General features: G+C 43.4%; 1 protein-coding gene across 1 annotated transcript in view; it reads left to right on the plus strand.

Annotated features, from left to right (window-relative positions):
- Positions 1-16441, plus strand: part of hydin (HYDIN axonemal central pair apparatus protein) — an 888678-nt gene that overhangs the window by 565473 nt on the left and 306764 nt on the right. The window contains exon 33 of the mRNA XM_060837518.1: positions 596-732. Within this exon, the coding sequence (XP_060693501.1) occupies positions 596-732 (137 nt within the window). The remainder of the gene's footprint in view (positions 1-595; positions 733-16441) is intronic.

Below are 16441 nucleotides of genomic sequence, written 5' to 3' on the forward strand. Positions count from 1 at the left end.
ACTTGTATGCCTCTGTCTAAGTCATTTCTTTGTTTACTATGATCTGTCTGCACTGCTCATACACAAAACTTTTAACGATACTCCAGTACGTGACAATAAAATCAATCAATCAATCACAGTCAGTCAATTCCCATCTTGAAACTCCCTGTACCTTCATCAGCAATTATGCTGCATTTGAACTCTTGTGATAAGGACCACAATTCACAGCCTCAACACAATTGGACTTTCTACATCTAAACTAGTCTTAACATCTTTGATCTTAAGTAATTTGCAGTTTGTAACATCTGTCCTCTCCCCTCTCTGCCTTCCTTGGACATGTTTGTATGAATGTGTCACCCCCACCCCCCCCCAATCGAAACCATTTTCCTAGTTTTGAATGCAGTAATGAACTCCACTTCTTCAAGGTTTTTGTCTGTTAAAAGCAGGGTTGTTACCCACACCAGATTCTCATTCACAGTTTCCACCCTGTCAGAACTTCAGAGTAAATGATAGAATCAGCTACACGTACTCTATACTGAAAATGGTGGGTTATTGTTTATAATTTAAGAATAAGTAGTGTTACGTATGTATTACACCCATGATTTTTATTTTGCAGATGTCATTTGCCAGAGTTTGTCCTGGATTTTGGCTTTGTAATCCTCAGCACTGTCAAGGTACATGTTGTGAAGATTACAAACACAGGCTGTTTGCCAGTATCATTTTACACTGATCGACATGCTCTTAAAAAAACAGGTAAGGCAGCTGTTATGCTTGAAAAAGTCATGGTTCACAGCTAACTATGCATTTGTTGTGCAGAAAATACAATCTAAACTTTAAACTTATTTTTCCACACCATTTACAAATGCTGAAATTATCAAAGTGCTGTTATTGAGATGGATATTTATTCAATAGTGCCTGCGACTATATATTCAATGGGACACAGATATCTGAGGGAACCTGAGAACCTTATTTGCCACAAAATTACATTCAATGTAAATGAATGGGAGTCTCTTGCATAAAGTTGAGTCATATCATACAGTGTTTCCAACTGCTGCTCACATTAGTCTTTATGTGTTTTGCTTCTTTTGTCCGACCCAGAGATACACCGATCATTCTTTGCATGATTTTCTGAATCAGCCCCAGATTTGACCATAAATTCAAATATATAAACGAAGAGCAAAAGTGAACCAATCAACACTTCGTGCCTGCTCCATCATTTAATAAGGACAACACCCTCTCAAACTTGGTGAAAATGAAGACCTGCAGATGCTGGAGATTAGAGTCGAGTGTGATGCTGGAAAAGCACAGCAGGTCAGGCAGCATTCGAGAAGCAGAAAAATCAATGTTTTGGACAAAAGCCCTTAATCAGGAGTAATCCGTCGATTTTCTTGCTTCTTGGATGCTGCCTGAGCTGTGTTTTTCCAACACCACACACTCTACCCTCTCAAACTTGCAGAGTTCAATATATCAAGTTGCAGAGATGTTTCTCCTTCAGCACCTAATCCACTAAATGGGATCAACTAATTACAGATTACATGCTGATTGATTTATTCTGGTTGTTACCATGATTTTACAAATGTTGCTGATACTATAGTTCTTTCAAGTCACAAAAAATAATAGCATGGAGTGTTATGAAAGGTAATTGCTGAGTTCAAGGTTCTTGCACAAACGTGGTTTCTGAAGATGGACATACCTGTAGTTATTAATAAACATGGAAGAGAGAGTGAACAGAGGTCACATAGAGCAAGACAAGCTGCTGGAAGAGGGATGAGGAAATAGGGAAGAAAACTTCTTAACAGAAGACTGTACCCACCCAGTATGTTCTAGGAGCTGTTCACCGACCTGAACTTGGCAAAGAATAATGGTTGATATTTACATTTCACTAGCATGATCTCACTAAAACCTATCACTTACAACTGAACAATGTCACCTCAAGGCTAGGAACACCCTGCCAGCAGCTGTGAAGGTGATTGGCCCAGTGAAATGGATGTGGCTAATCAAAAAAGATATGCCCAATCATGAGGTTATGAGTGGGGTTAAATGGAATTCTGCTGCTGCCTGCAGATGGCACACTGCGCTGCATTGGATATCCTGTTTTGAACTGCTACATCCATTCTGAATCTATCCTATTTAGCACTGTGGTATTGCCATACAATATGAAAGTGTGTTTGCTCAATATGGAATAGCACCTTGTCCCCATAAGGACTGTATGGTGGCCATGTAATCAGTATTATGATGGATAGTAATATCTGTGACATAAATTGTTGAGGATAAGGTGAATTAGGGTTTCTTTTCTGTAAAGAGAAACAAAGAATTGTGGATGAGGGAGACGTAAAACAGGAAGTGCTGGAGAAATTCAGCAGGTCTGACTGCATCTGTCAGAAGAAAATCAGAGTTAACATTTCAAATCCAGTGAACCTTCTCTCGTGTGTGTATATGTGTGTGTGTGAGAGACAGAGAGAGCAAAGCTAATATGGCAGACTAGACTGAATGAAGTGTAGGTAAGCTGGGGCTTTCACAGGTGTCATGGAAGGTGTCATAGAAATGTAGTAGAGTCAACCAGCAAAGAAACAGGCCCTTTGACCCACTATCTGTATGCTGACCAACAAGCACCAAACTACTCTAACCCCATTTACCTGGACTTGGTCCATTGCCCACTGTGCCCTGGCATTTTAAATGCTCATTTAGATGCTTTGTAAATGTTGCAACAGTTCCTTCATCTACCACCCTCTAAGGCAGCATGTTTCATAATTCTACCATCCTCTGTGTCAAAGTTTTTTCCTTGGATCTCCTCAAATCCACTTAGTCCTCACCTTAAACTACTGGTCTTAGACATGTCTGTCACGGGGAAGAGATTCTCATGATCTATGGGCAGCATGGTGGCATAGTGGTTAGCACTGCTGCCTCACAGCGCCAGAGACCCGGTTTAATTCCCGCCTCAGGCGACTGACTGTGTGGAATTTGCACATTCTCCCCGTGTCTGCGTGGGTTTCCTCCGGGTGCTCCGGTTTCCTCCCATAGTCCAAAAATGTGCAGGTGAATTGGCCATGCTAAATTGTCCGTAGTGTTAGGTGAAGGGGTAAATGTAGGGGAAAGGGTCTGGGTGGGTTGCGCTTCGGCGGGTCGGTGTGGACTTGTTGGGCTGAAGGGTCTGTTTCCACACTCTAAGTATTCTATTCTTTCTGTACCGCTTTCTAATTCTTTCTAATTCTGTAATTCTTTCTAATCTATTCTTTCTGTACCGCTCATAACTTTGTATGTCTCAATCAGAGGCCCTGTCAGCCTCCACTGCTCCGAAGGAAACAAACCCAGTCTGTCTCCATAACTGAGACATTTCATCACAGGCACCTTCCTGCTGAATCTCCTCTGCCCCCTCTCCAGTGCATTTTTGCGGAGAGCCATGAAGTACCTCCATGAATGTCTGCCACTGCTTACTTACTGTCATTCCTGCTAATCTCTGCACCAGTTCACTTTAATCAATTCTATTCTTATTTCATTATAGTTCCCTTTATTTCAGTTAAACCCAGTTGATTCCAACCCAAATTTCTCACTCTTGAACTGAACATTAAACTCTTATCACATTAAGATCACTACCTCGGAGGTCATCTCTTAAACTTGCCTCATTACCCACTACTGAGGTCCCTGGTTAGTCCCATGACATAGTACATTGGAAACTTTCCATATTGCACTCAATGAATTCATTGTCGTAGCTACACTTTCCAATCTGATTAACCAAATCAACCCAAACATTAAAGTCATTCATAATTATTGTCCTTTTTAAAAAATGCACCTATTATTTGTCAATGTATAGTCTTTCCCACAGATTGGCTACTGGCTACTTCCTGATGAAGGGCTTATGCCCAAAATGTCGATTCTCCTGCTCCTCGGATGCTGCCTGACTGGCTGTGCTTTTCAAGCACCACACTCTCGACTCTGATCTCCAGCATTTGCAGACCTCACTTTCTTCTTCTGTCTGGGGGTCTGTGCACTATTCCTACTAATCTGTTCTATCCTTTGCTGTTTTCCGCCACTGCATCATCCAAGCCTCAACCATCTCACAACTGTCCTCATATCATTTTTTACTAACAGTGCCACACCACCACCGTTTCCATCTCTCCTGTCTCTCCAAAAGGTCAAATATCTTTGAATGCTAAGTTCTCAATTTTGATTTCTTTGTAACCATATTCCCAAAATGGCTCTGAGATCATGTTCATTTACTTGATTTTTGTGTTTGATTCATATATTTTATTCTGAAAACTTTGTGCATTAAGATACAAAGCCTTTAACTTTGTTCTATTATTGGATTTCCTTAAACTTTTATGGTTCCTTGGTACAATATGACATTCACATGTTCTGACCCTTCCTTTTATTTTCAAGTCGCAATCAACTCCATCACTAACCTACAAACATACCTTCTCCTTTATCTTTCATTTCATAATTTTTCATACATCTGAACCCCTCTACCTCAACTTCTTCCTCTGCCTCCGAGCTTACTTTCACAATCAGGATTCCCGCCCACCTTCCGAGGACCCATTCGCCCACCTCCAACACACTGCATCCACCTGGACACCCCGTGCTGGCCTTTTACCTGCCCTCGCCCTCTTCATTTCCAACTGCCGCCGAGACATTAACTGCCTCAACCTGTCTACCCCCATCCCCCACTCTAACCTCTCACCCTCACAACGCGCAGCCCTCCGATCCCTCTGCTCCAATCCCAACCTCACCATGAAGCCAGCTGATGAAGAGGGCGCAGTGGTAGTCTGGTGCACTGACCTCTACACCGCTGAAGCCAAACACCAACTCGAGGACACCTCTTCCTACCGCCCCTGCGACCATGACCCCAACCCCCATCACCAAACCATCATCTCCCAGACCATACAGAACCTCATCACCTCAGGAGATCTCCCACCCACAGCTTCCAACCTCATAGCCCGGGAACCCCGCACTGCCCGGTTCTACCTCCTTCCCAAGATCCACAAGCCTGAACACCCTGGCCGACCCATAGTCTCAGCATGCTCCTGCCCCACTGAACTCATCTCTACCTACCTCGACACTGTCCTATCCCCCCTAGTCCAGGGACTCCCCACATACGTTCGAGACACCACCCACACCCTCCACCTCCTCCAAGACTTCCGTTTCCCTGGCTCCCAATGCCTCATTTTCACCATGGATAGCCAATCCCTCTACACCTCCATCCGCCATGACCAGGGCCTACAAGTCCTCCATTTTTTCCTCTCCCGACATCCCCAACAGTACACTTCCACAGACACTCTCATTCGTTTGGCCGAACTGGTCCTCACCCTTAACAATTCCTCCTTTGAATCCTCCCACTTCCTCCAGACCAAAGGGGTAGCCATGGGCACCCGTATGGGCCCCAGCTATGCCTGTCTCTTTGTTGGCTACGTAGAACAGTTGATCTTCCATAATTACACCGGCACCAATCCCCACCTATTCCTCCGCTACATTGATGACTGCATTGGTGCCACCTCGTGCTCACATTGTTTGAGGAGGTTGAGCAATTCATCAACTTCACCGACACATTCCACCCTGACTTTAAATTTACCTGGACCATCTCTGACACTTCCCTCCCCTTCCTGGACCTCTCCATCTCCGTTAATGACGACCGACTTGATGCTTACATTTTTTACAAACCCACCGACTCCCACAGCTACCTGGATTACTCTCTTCCCACCCTACCTCTTGCAAAACTGCCATCCAGTATTCCCAATTCCTCCGCCTCCGCCGTATCTGCACCCAGGAGGACCAGTTCCACTACAGGACACACCAGATGGCCTCCTTCTTTAGAGACCACAATTTTCCTTTCCACGTGGTTCAAGATGCCCTCCAATGCATATTGTCCACATCCCGCAGCTCCGGCCTCAGACCCCACCCCTCCAACTGTAACAAGGACTGAACGCCCCTGGTGCTCGCCTTCCACCCTACCAACCTTTGCGTAAACCAAATCATCCGCCGACATTTCTGCCACCTCCAAAAAGGCCCCACCAGCAAGGATATATATTCCCTCCCCACCCCTTTCTGCCTTCCGCAAAGACCGTTCCCTCCGTGACTACCTGGTCAGGTCCACGCCACGCCACAAACCACTCTCCCATCCTGGCACCTTCCCCTGCCACCGCAGGAACTGCAAAACCTGTGCCCACAACTCCTCCCCCACCTCCATCCAAGGCCCTAAAGGAGCCTTCCACATCCATCAAAGTTTTACCTGCACATCCACTGATATCATTTATTGTATCCGTTGCTCCCAATGCGGTCTCCTCTACATTGGGGAGACTGGAAGCCTCCTAGCAGAGCACTTTAGGGAACATCTCTGGGACACCTGCACCAATCAACTCCACCGCCCTGTGGCCCAACATTTCAACTCCCCCTCCCACTCTGCTGAGGACATGGAGGTTCTGGGCCTCCTTCACCGCCTCTCCCTCACCACCAGATGCCTGGAGCAAAAACGCCTCATCTTCCGCCTAGGAAAACTTCAACCCCAGGGCATCAATGTAGACTTCAACAATTTCCTCATTTCCCCTTCCCCCGCCTCACCCTAGTTCCAAACTTCCAGCTCAGCGCTGTCCCCATGACTTTTCCTACCTGCCTATCTTCTTTTCCACCTATCCATTCCACTCTCCCCTCCTCTCCCCCCCCCCCCCACCGACCTATCACCTTCATCCCTTCCCCCATTCACCTATTGTACTCCATCCTACTTTCTCCCCACCCCCACCTTCCTCTAGCTTATCTCTCCATGCTTCAGGCTCACTGTTTTTATTCCTGATGAAGGGCTTTTGCTGCTCCTCAGATGCTGCCTGAACTGCTGTGCTCTTCCAGCACCACTAATCCAGAATTTGGTTTCCAGCATCTGCAGTCATTGTTTTTACCTATTTAGTTTAAATCCCTATGTATAGTCCTACTTATGCAATTTGCCAGAACTCTGTTCTTAGCATGATTTAGATGAAACCCAACCCATTGGAACAGATCCCCCCTTCCCCAGTAATGGTGCCAATGTTGTGTGAATTTGTACCCATTTCTCCCACACCAATCTTTGAGCCAAGCATTTCCCTCTTAAATCTTGTTGACCCTGTGCTAATTTCCTTTAGTTCAGATTGTAATCCAGAGATCAATTCCTTTTTGGTTGTGCTTTTTAACTTGGCACCTAGCTGCTCATATTCCCTCAGCAGAACTTCTTTTGTCTTTCTGCCAAATTATTGGTGGCTATATGGGCCATGACAATGGAATCTTTCCCCTCTCGCCTTCTACCATGCGATTGTGCAGGAAGGTGTTTGGAGTGGAGAGCAGTGGACCAGGGTGTTCCGGAAGGAATGGTCCTTACAGAATGCTGACAAGAAGGGGAGAGGAATACGTGTCTGGTGACATCCTGGTGGATGTGCAGAAATGGTGTCTGCACCTTCTATGTGTCCATGGGAGGTTGTGATAAGAGTATGGGGAGGTCTTGGGAGTGTAGTAGCAGTAGACCAAGGTGTTGCAGAGGGAATGGTCCCAGCAGGATGCTGACAAGTAAGGGAAATATGTGTCTTTGATGACATCCAGCTGGAGTTGGAGGAAATGGCAGTTTATGATCCTTTGGATGCAGAGTTTGGTGAGGTGGAAAGTGAGGATGAGTGGGACCACATCACTGCTGTTGGCTTTTCTTTCTTGTCAGTTCACTTACCATCTGCCGCAAGCCCATTCTTGATCTGTAGTCATCAGATTTCATGAGGTCTGATATCAATGGTGAGAATTCCCAGAGCCATTTCTTCTTGACTATTGTAGACCTAGGAACTATATATCATAGTCAGATAGCATAGAAACAGGTCCTTTGGCCCATCATGTCAGTGTCAACCAAAAAACACCAAGCTGCACAAATGCTATTTACCTGAACTGGGTCCATAGCTTACAGCGTCCTTGCACTTTAAGTGTGAATCCAGATGTTTCTTAAATGCTGTGAGAGTACCTTCGTCTACCACCATCTCAGGTAACATGCTCCACATTTCTACCATATTTCTCAGATCTCCTCCAAGCTACTTTTCACCTTAAACATCTGCCATGAGGAAAGATTCTAACAATCTATCCTGTCTATGCTTCCCATAATTTTGTGTACTTCATTCAGGTTCAACCCTGCCCTCCCCAGTTGCCTTTTAAGTGTTGTAATTTTACTAATGTCCACAACTTCCTCTGGCAGCTCATTCCATACATGAAAAATTGGCATTCAGGTCCCTTTTACATCTTTCCCCTCTCACCTTGAACCTGTGCCCTCTAGTTCTGGACTCTCCCAACCCAGGGAAGAAACTTCTTCTTAGTCTATCCATGCCCCTCATGATTTTATAAAGCTCTATAAGGTCACCCCTCAGCCTCCGACACTCCAAGGAAAACAACCCCAGCCTATTCAGCCTCTCCCTGAGCTCAGATCCTCCAACCCTGGCAACATCCTTGTAAATCTTTTCTAAACACTTTCAAGTTTTGCAACATCCTTCCAATAGAAAGAAGACCAGAATTGCACGCAATACCGCCATCTGGATTAACTTGTCAGCCAGACTTCCAAAAAGGACACAGTGAATCCGATGGGGTTTTATGATAATATGGTAGTTTCGTGATCATTAGTCCTGAGAGCAGTGTCCACACCCTGCATTAATGACCTGGCTGGCCGCACTGTGGGGGTAGCTATCTCATAGACCCTCAAATTCTTTGTCAAAGCTATCCAGTTTCTGGATGCTTGGAGTTCACGACCCTCAAAGGAATTGTGCATCCCGTCTCGATTGAGAAATCTTTTGAAAGGTAAATATAAAATCTCTTCCTCCTAAGCTCCTTCAATATCTGCAATGGCATCTCTCCATGCCCCCACCATGCTTATACACCACGTGCAGAACTAACAAGCCAAAGTATATCGGGACAATTGTTGAAATGCTGAGGGTCAAAAAACATCCATTCAGAAACTTGTTTCGAAAATAAATATTATTTTTACAACTCTATAGCATGTCAATGAGATCAGATCCTATATCATCAGTAACTAGAGGTTTTACCACTTCATATCTCTCCTCTCATTCAAAAAACATACAATGACAAAAGCGAACAGAGGAAAAAAAAACTTAGTATAACTGCATATACTTGTCAATCAATCAAGGTAAGGCACTTCTCTTCAGTTTGGTCAAGTAGACACCTACTTAGCTGACGCAATTTGTGTCTTGAAGCCCAGTTAAGCATTCTTAATGAATCCTTCCAGGAACTCTATCAGCAGAAATAGATGGCCAGACAACTGATTCTCACACATGGGTATGAAGATGGCATGGAATATATGGAGGTGTCTAAGAGAGCATGGATAGGACTAGGGTAGCAGTTGAGAGTGTTGACAGCACAAATGCTAGGGAACCTTCCTGCTCAAGACAACTGGGACAAAGACCAAGAGAACCAAGGCTTTTAACCAGTCTGCCTTGGCATTCGCCCACCCCTGGAGGTCCTGTGTCTGCTTCCAGAAGTCACTGGGCCAGACCCTCTCCCACCCAATCTCTGTGGAGCAAAGATTACATGTGATAGGGTCCTTGAAACCTTGATAAGGTTTACTGAGCCAGGAAATTTTCCAGCTCAGTATTGAAAACCCAGCCTCAGCTTTTTATTGTGACTTGAACTCATCTGCATTTGTGGCAATCAAGGCGCTCCGCCTAGTTTTTTGAAAGCTCAAACTGAGTGTCTGCAAGAGGAGAGACTGAAGCCTGGTATTTTGGTAACCACTGGTAATGTTTGAAGAGAAAAAGCTAAATGTCCCACATTGTCCAGTGTAATCTATTGTTCTGTGTTTGATTGACTTTTCATGATGACTTTCTCATTCAAGTCTGCCCCAATTCCTGGGACGCTATATGTACATGGCAGGATGATGGATGAATGATGTAGTCCCGTAATCAACATGTAATTTAGGAACACAAGAACATCTCAGTGGTTAAATAGAATTTAAAGCACAGAAGTAGGTAGTGGTCCAACTGATATCTGTCCTCTAAACAAGCCTCTCTCCCAGCTTATTATGTAACCCTATCAATATATCTCCTGGATGTTTTTGTCCCTCAAATTTGACATTTCCTTAAATGAATCAATTGTTTCATCCGGTAATAAGTTCCACATTCTTACAACCCCTGGTTAAATCATTTTCATCTAAATTTCTTATTAATTTGTATGTGACTATTTCAATATCCCCCTCTTTGACCTAATGTTATTTTTTCAGATTAAGCTCCTATGAAATGACTTGAGATATTTTAAGACATATGGGCATAGTATTTATAGGTGCGGGAACACCTCTCCAAGCTCATTCTGTCATGCAAAGAACCTCCTATAGTGAGTTAAATAATAATAGTACATTTGGTGTAGAGCGCCAATGGTGGTTGTACAAAGTTTCCAGTTCATTCAGGTCTTTTGAACCTAATGATATCTAAACTATAAGACACTTTATTAGCTGTTAAAGGATATTCGAACCAGAATTAGCTGATTCTGCATTTGTTTAAAATCAAAACTCCCTGGAGTATAAATATCTGCTCATGCTGTCCAACACATGTAGTTTATCATTCATTTATTCTTCACCATATCAGCACAACAATTGTATTCATTTTTAACCCTCTACACACTGCAAATAAGTTACTGTTTGATCCGTATGTCTGAATCTAGAATATAAATCTTTACCCCAGAAGTATTCTTGTTAAAATCTTTTTGGAGTCATTACAACGGGATGACCTATCCTTCATTTGCTGTTACATGGAGTCATAGAGATGTCCAACTCGTTCATGCCGACCAGATATCCCAACCCAATCTAGTCCCACCTGCCAGCACCTGGCCCATATCCCTCCAAACCCTTCCTATTCATATACCCATCGAAATGCCTCTTAAATGTTGCAATTGTACCAGCCTCAACCATATCCTCTGGCAGCTCATTCCATACACGTACCACCATCTGAGTGAAAAATTTGCCCCTTCGGTGTCTTATATCTTTCCCCTCTCACCTTAAACCTATGCTGTCCAGTTTTGGACTCCCCCACCCCTGGAAAAAAACTTGGTCTATTTATCCTATCCATGCCCTCATGATTTTATCAACGTCTATAGGGTCACCCCTTAGCCTCCGACACTCCAGGGAAAACAGCCCTAGCCTATTCAACCTCTCCGTATAGCTCATAATGCTTTAAACTAATTGGAGAAGTGGGGGTTTTGCACAATGGCTATTTGAATTACAATGCCAAGAGTAGGACAGGGTGTACAAACATAGAAAAACAGTGGTAAATAAGATCAGAGAGGGAAAAAGTGATAAAAAGGGCAATTACTCTTCTCTTCAGTGTATGTAGAATTTGGAGCAAAACAAATGCTTAAACCCAGGTTAAAGGCTGTGATCTTATAGCCATTATGGAGGTGGTAACAAGGAGATCAAAGCTGGAAACTAACTTTTCAGCAGTATATGATATTTTGAAATGACAGACAAGAAGGAAAACATGATTAAGGTAGCATCATTAATACAAAATAATTTAGTGTAATAGAAAGAAATGATCTTGGAAGGCAGATACAGAATCTATATCAGTGAGATAGAAGTAAAACAAGGAATAAATCCCAACTAGGAGTAGTCTATAGGCCTCCTAACAGTAGCTATGTGGTAGGCCAGATAAAAAATCAATAGATAATGAGGACATGGACAAGAGGCAGTATATTAATCATGGTTGACTTTAATCTTCATGTAGATTCTTTATATTCGTTCATGAGACTTTAGTGGCTACCATTTATTGTCCGTCCCTAGTTGCCCTTAAGATGGTGGTGAGCTGTATGCCACATGCTGTGAGCTGACCCACAAAGCTTTTAGGGAGAGAATTCCAGGATTTTGACTCAGCGACTGTGAAAGAACAGCAATATATTTCCAAGTCAGGATGGTGACTGGCTTGGAGGGGAATTGCAGATGATGGTGTTCCCATGTACTTGTTGCCCTTGTCCTTCTAGATGGATGTGGTCGAGCATTTGGAAGGTGCTGTCTAAAGATTTTTGAATAATTTTGCAGTGCATCTTGTAGATAATACACACCACTTCTACCGAGTGTTGGAGGTAGAGGGAGTGGACTTTGGTACATATAGTGTTAATCAAGCAGGTTGCTTTGTCCTGGATGGTGTCAAGCTTCTTGAATGTTGTTGGAGCTGCACCCATCCAGGCAAGTGGGGAGTATTCCATCACACTCCTGACTTGTGCCCTGTAGATGGTGGACAGGCTTTGGGGACTGAGGAGATTAGTTATTCGCCGCAATATGCTCTGATATCCACTATGTTTGTGTGACGAGTTCAGTTGAATTTCTGGTCAATTGATGTTGATAGTGGGGGATTCAGTCTATTGATTGTCAGGGGGCAATGGTTAGATTGTCTTTTATTTGAGATGGTTAATGCCTGGCATTTGTGCAGTGTGAATGTTTCTAGCCCCTTCTCAGCCCAAGCCAGTATTTCATTGTATTTGAACATAGACTGCTTCAGTATCTGAGGAGTCGAGATTGGTACTGAACGTTATTCAGTCAGTAAACAGTTGGAAAAGTCAGATTGACAGAGATAGCCACGAGGAAGAATTGAAAGAATTAAGAGGGCAAAAATAGAGTATAAAAAAAAAGCTGTGGGGAGTGTACAGACTGATTGTAAAGGGATGTGAAAAAAAGGATTAGTGAAAATAAATGTAGATCCATTATATTTAGAAGCAGGGCAAGTTATAATGGGGAAGAAAAAGATGGCAAACCAATTTACTACATATTTTGGTTCTGTCTTCAAAAGGAAGACACAAATAATGCTCCAAAAATGTTGGGAAACACTGAGTCTAGTGACAGGGAGGAACAACTAAAGGAAATCAGTATTAGTCAGGAAATGGTATTGCAGGAATTGATGTGATTGAAGCTGGTACTGACCAATAATCTACATCCTAGAATACTTAAATGTGTGGCCTTAGATATAATACATGGATTGATAGTCATTTTTCAAGATTCTACAAACTCTGGAACAGTTCCTAAGAAAAAAATGACCCATCAATTGTCAACTTACATCATCTGATTTCAATACCTAGGATTGACTAAAATGGTTTCAAAAATGGCTTGGTTTCAACCCCAAAAACACAAAATACCCACATTGATCACCTATTGTGGTTGAACCAAGGTCATAAATCCGCAATAAACAAGACCTAGTCTGAACTGAATTTAACATTTCATCAGAAAGACCGAAGTCAGTCAGTCAGATCTGTATCTCCTGTTTGAATTGCATATTTCTGGCAGTTTCATATATCATACAGTCAGAGTCCTACAGCATGGAGACAGGCTGTATAGCCCAAACTGGTCCAGGCTGACCAAAATATCCGTCCATGGTAACCCCATTTCCCTGCATAAATAGAGTATTAAAAAAAAGCTGTGGGGAGTGTACAGACTGGTTGTAAAGGTTTCTGTATTTGTCCTTTTAAATATTATTAGTGTACCTGCCTCAACCACTTCCACTGGCAGCTCATTTCATATGCATACCACCCTCTGTGTAAAGCAGTTGCCTCTCAAGTTCCCTTTTATTCTTTCCCCCTTAACCTTAAACTCGATTCCACAACCCTGGGAAAAAGACTATCACCCCATCCATGCCTTTTATAAGATACCCCCTCAGTCTCCTAAGCTCTAATGGAAAAATTCCTAGCTTGTCCAACCTTTCCCTGTAACTCAGACCATTGAGTCCTGGCAACATCCTTGTAAATGTCTTCTGCACTCTTTCCAGTGGACTAGTATCCTTCCTATAGCAAGATGACAGAACTGAACTTAATACTCCAAATGCAGCCTTACCAATGTCCTGTACAATGGAAACATAACTTACCAGCTTCTTTATTCAATGCTCTGACTGATGAAGGCCAATGTGCCAAAAGCCTTCTTCACTGCCCTGTCTACCTGTGACTCCACTTTCAGAGAACTGTGCACCTGAACTCCAAGGTCCCTCTGTTTCACTACACTCCTTAATGCCCTACCATTCACCATGAAACTCCTACCTCGATTTGACTTTCCAAAATGCAAGACCTCACACTTATCTATATTAAACTCCATTTGCCATTTCTTGGCTCAGTTCTCCAGCTGATCAAGGTCCTGCTTCAATTTCCAATATCCTTCTTCACAGTCCACGATACCAACTATTTTAATGCCATCTGCAAACTTATTATTGATGTCTTGTACATTCTCATCCAAATCATTGATATAGATAACAACAGCAATGGGCCCAGCACCGACCCCTGAGGCACTCCACTAGTCACAGGCCTACAGCCTAATAAGCATCCTTCCACTATTACCCTCTGCTTCCTACCATCAAGCCAATTGTGTATCCATTTTTCCAGCTCTCTCTGGATTTCATACAATCTGACCTTCGAGCATCCTACCATGTGGAACCTTATGAAAGGCCTTACTGAAATCTATACAGACTTTGCTTACTGCCCTGCCCTCATCAATCCTTCTGGTCACTTCATCAAAGAACTCCAACAAATTTGTGAAGCATGATCTCACATGCACAAAGCCATGCTGACTATTCCTAATCAAATGCTGTCTTTCCAAATATATGTATATCTTATCTCTCAGAATTTTCTCAAGTAACTTACCTATTATGGATGTTAAAGTTACTAGTTTATAGTTCCCAGATTTTTCTTTGCAGCCCTTCTTGAATAAGGGCACAACATTCACTACCATCTAGTCTTCTGGGACCTCACCGCGGCTAACGATGATGTAAGAATATCAGCCAGGACACCTGCAATTTCTTCTCGAGCCTCTGGCAGTGTTCTAGATATATCTGGTCAGGACCAGACGAATTATCCACCTTCATACATTCTAATACATCCAACAGCATCTCTAATATGGACTGTTCCCAAGATATTACCATTAACTTTCCCAAGTACCCAAGTCTTCATGTCTTTCTCCATGGTAAACACAGAGGCAAAATATTAATTGAGGACCTTGCCCACCTCCTCAGGTTCTACACGTACATGTCCACTTTGGTCCTTGAGGGGTTGTATTCTTTCTCTAGTTATTCTTTTTCCTTTAATATACTTAAAAGAACCTCTTTGTATTCACCCTAATCTCAGCCAAGGTTATCCCATGACCCCTTTTCGCCCTCCTGATTTCTTTCTTCAATAAGCTCCTGTTTCCCCAATATGCCTCCAGGGATTCCCTTGATCCCAGATCCTTGTACCTGAGCCATATCTCTTTTTTCCTCTGGTCAAAGCTTCAATGTCTGTTGTCATCCAGGGTTCCCAGTTCCTGTCAACCTTGCCCTTCGCCCTCATAGGGGCGGCATGGTGGCTCAGTGGTTAGTACTGCTGTCTCACAGCGCCAGGGACCCGGGTTCAATTCCAGCCTTGGGTGACTGTCTGTGTGGAGTTTCCTCCCACAGTCCAAAGTTGTGCAGGTTAGGTGAATTGGTCATGCTAAATTGCCCGTAGAGTTAGGTGCATTAGTTAAGGGGAATGGATCTGGTGGGTTACTCTTCCGAGGGTTGGTGTGGAGTAGATGGGCTGAAGGGCCTGTTTCCACACTGTAGGTAATCTAAAAAAAAGCATATAGACTTTGATCACTAGCTGTCTCACTTTTAAGGGCCTGCTGGAAGTCCTTTTACTTGCAAACAAATTATTCCAATCAACCCCTGCAAGCTCCTGTCTAATTCCATCAAAATTCCCCTTACCCCAATTTAGAACTTGAACCTGTGGACCAGTTTTATCCCTCTCCATAACTATTTTAAAAATAATAGAACTATGGTCACTGCTCCCAAAATGCTCCCCCACTGTCACCTCAGTCACCTGTCCTGCCTTATTTCCCAAGAGTAGGTCGGGTTTTGCTCCTTCCTGAGTAAGACCCTCTAATACTGCTTGAGGAAACTTCCCTGAGTGAACTGAACAAATTTCATCCTATCTAAGCCGTACACTCTATGGCAGTCCCAGACTATGTTAGGAAAATTGAAATCCCCTACTTTGACAACTATATTGCTCCTGCAAGTCTCCCCAGTCTCCCTCCAGATTTGTTCCTCTAATTCCTGTTGACCATTTGGAGGCCTGTAGTACACCCCAGTACATCACCATCACCACTAAGTTTCTTAGCTCCACCCACAAAGCCTCACTGGATGAATATTCAGTTATTTTGTCCCTGATTACTGCTGCAATACTTAATCAAAAATGAAACACCCCTTCCCTCTTGCTACCACCTCTATCCTGGCTACAGCACCTGTTTCTGGCACATTAAGCTGCCAGTACTGTCCCTCCCTTAGTCACGTTTCTGTGATGGCTATAATATCCCAGTCCTACATACCTATCCATGCCTTGAGTTCTTCGGCCTTACCTGTCAGTCTTCTTGTATTGAAATAGAAGCAATTTAATCCAACAGGCATACTTTACTCCCTGTTGTGTTCCAGCCTGACCTGTATTTACACTTTACTGTTTCTGATTACTGTATCTCCTTGCAGCCTCGCACTTGCCTCCCTGC

The sequence above is a fragment of the Hemiscyllium ocellatum genome, chromosome 17 (assembly GCF_020745735.1).
Source record: "Hemiscyllium ocellatum isolate sHemOce1 chromosome 17, sHemOce1.pat.X.cur, whole genome shotgun sequence".
In the NCBI taxonomy this organism is placed as follows: Eukaryota; Metazoa; Chordata; class Chondrichthyes; order Orectolobiformes; family Hemiscylliidae; genus Hemiscyllium; species Hemiscyllium ocellatum.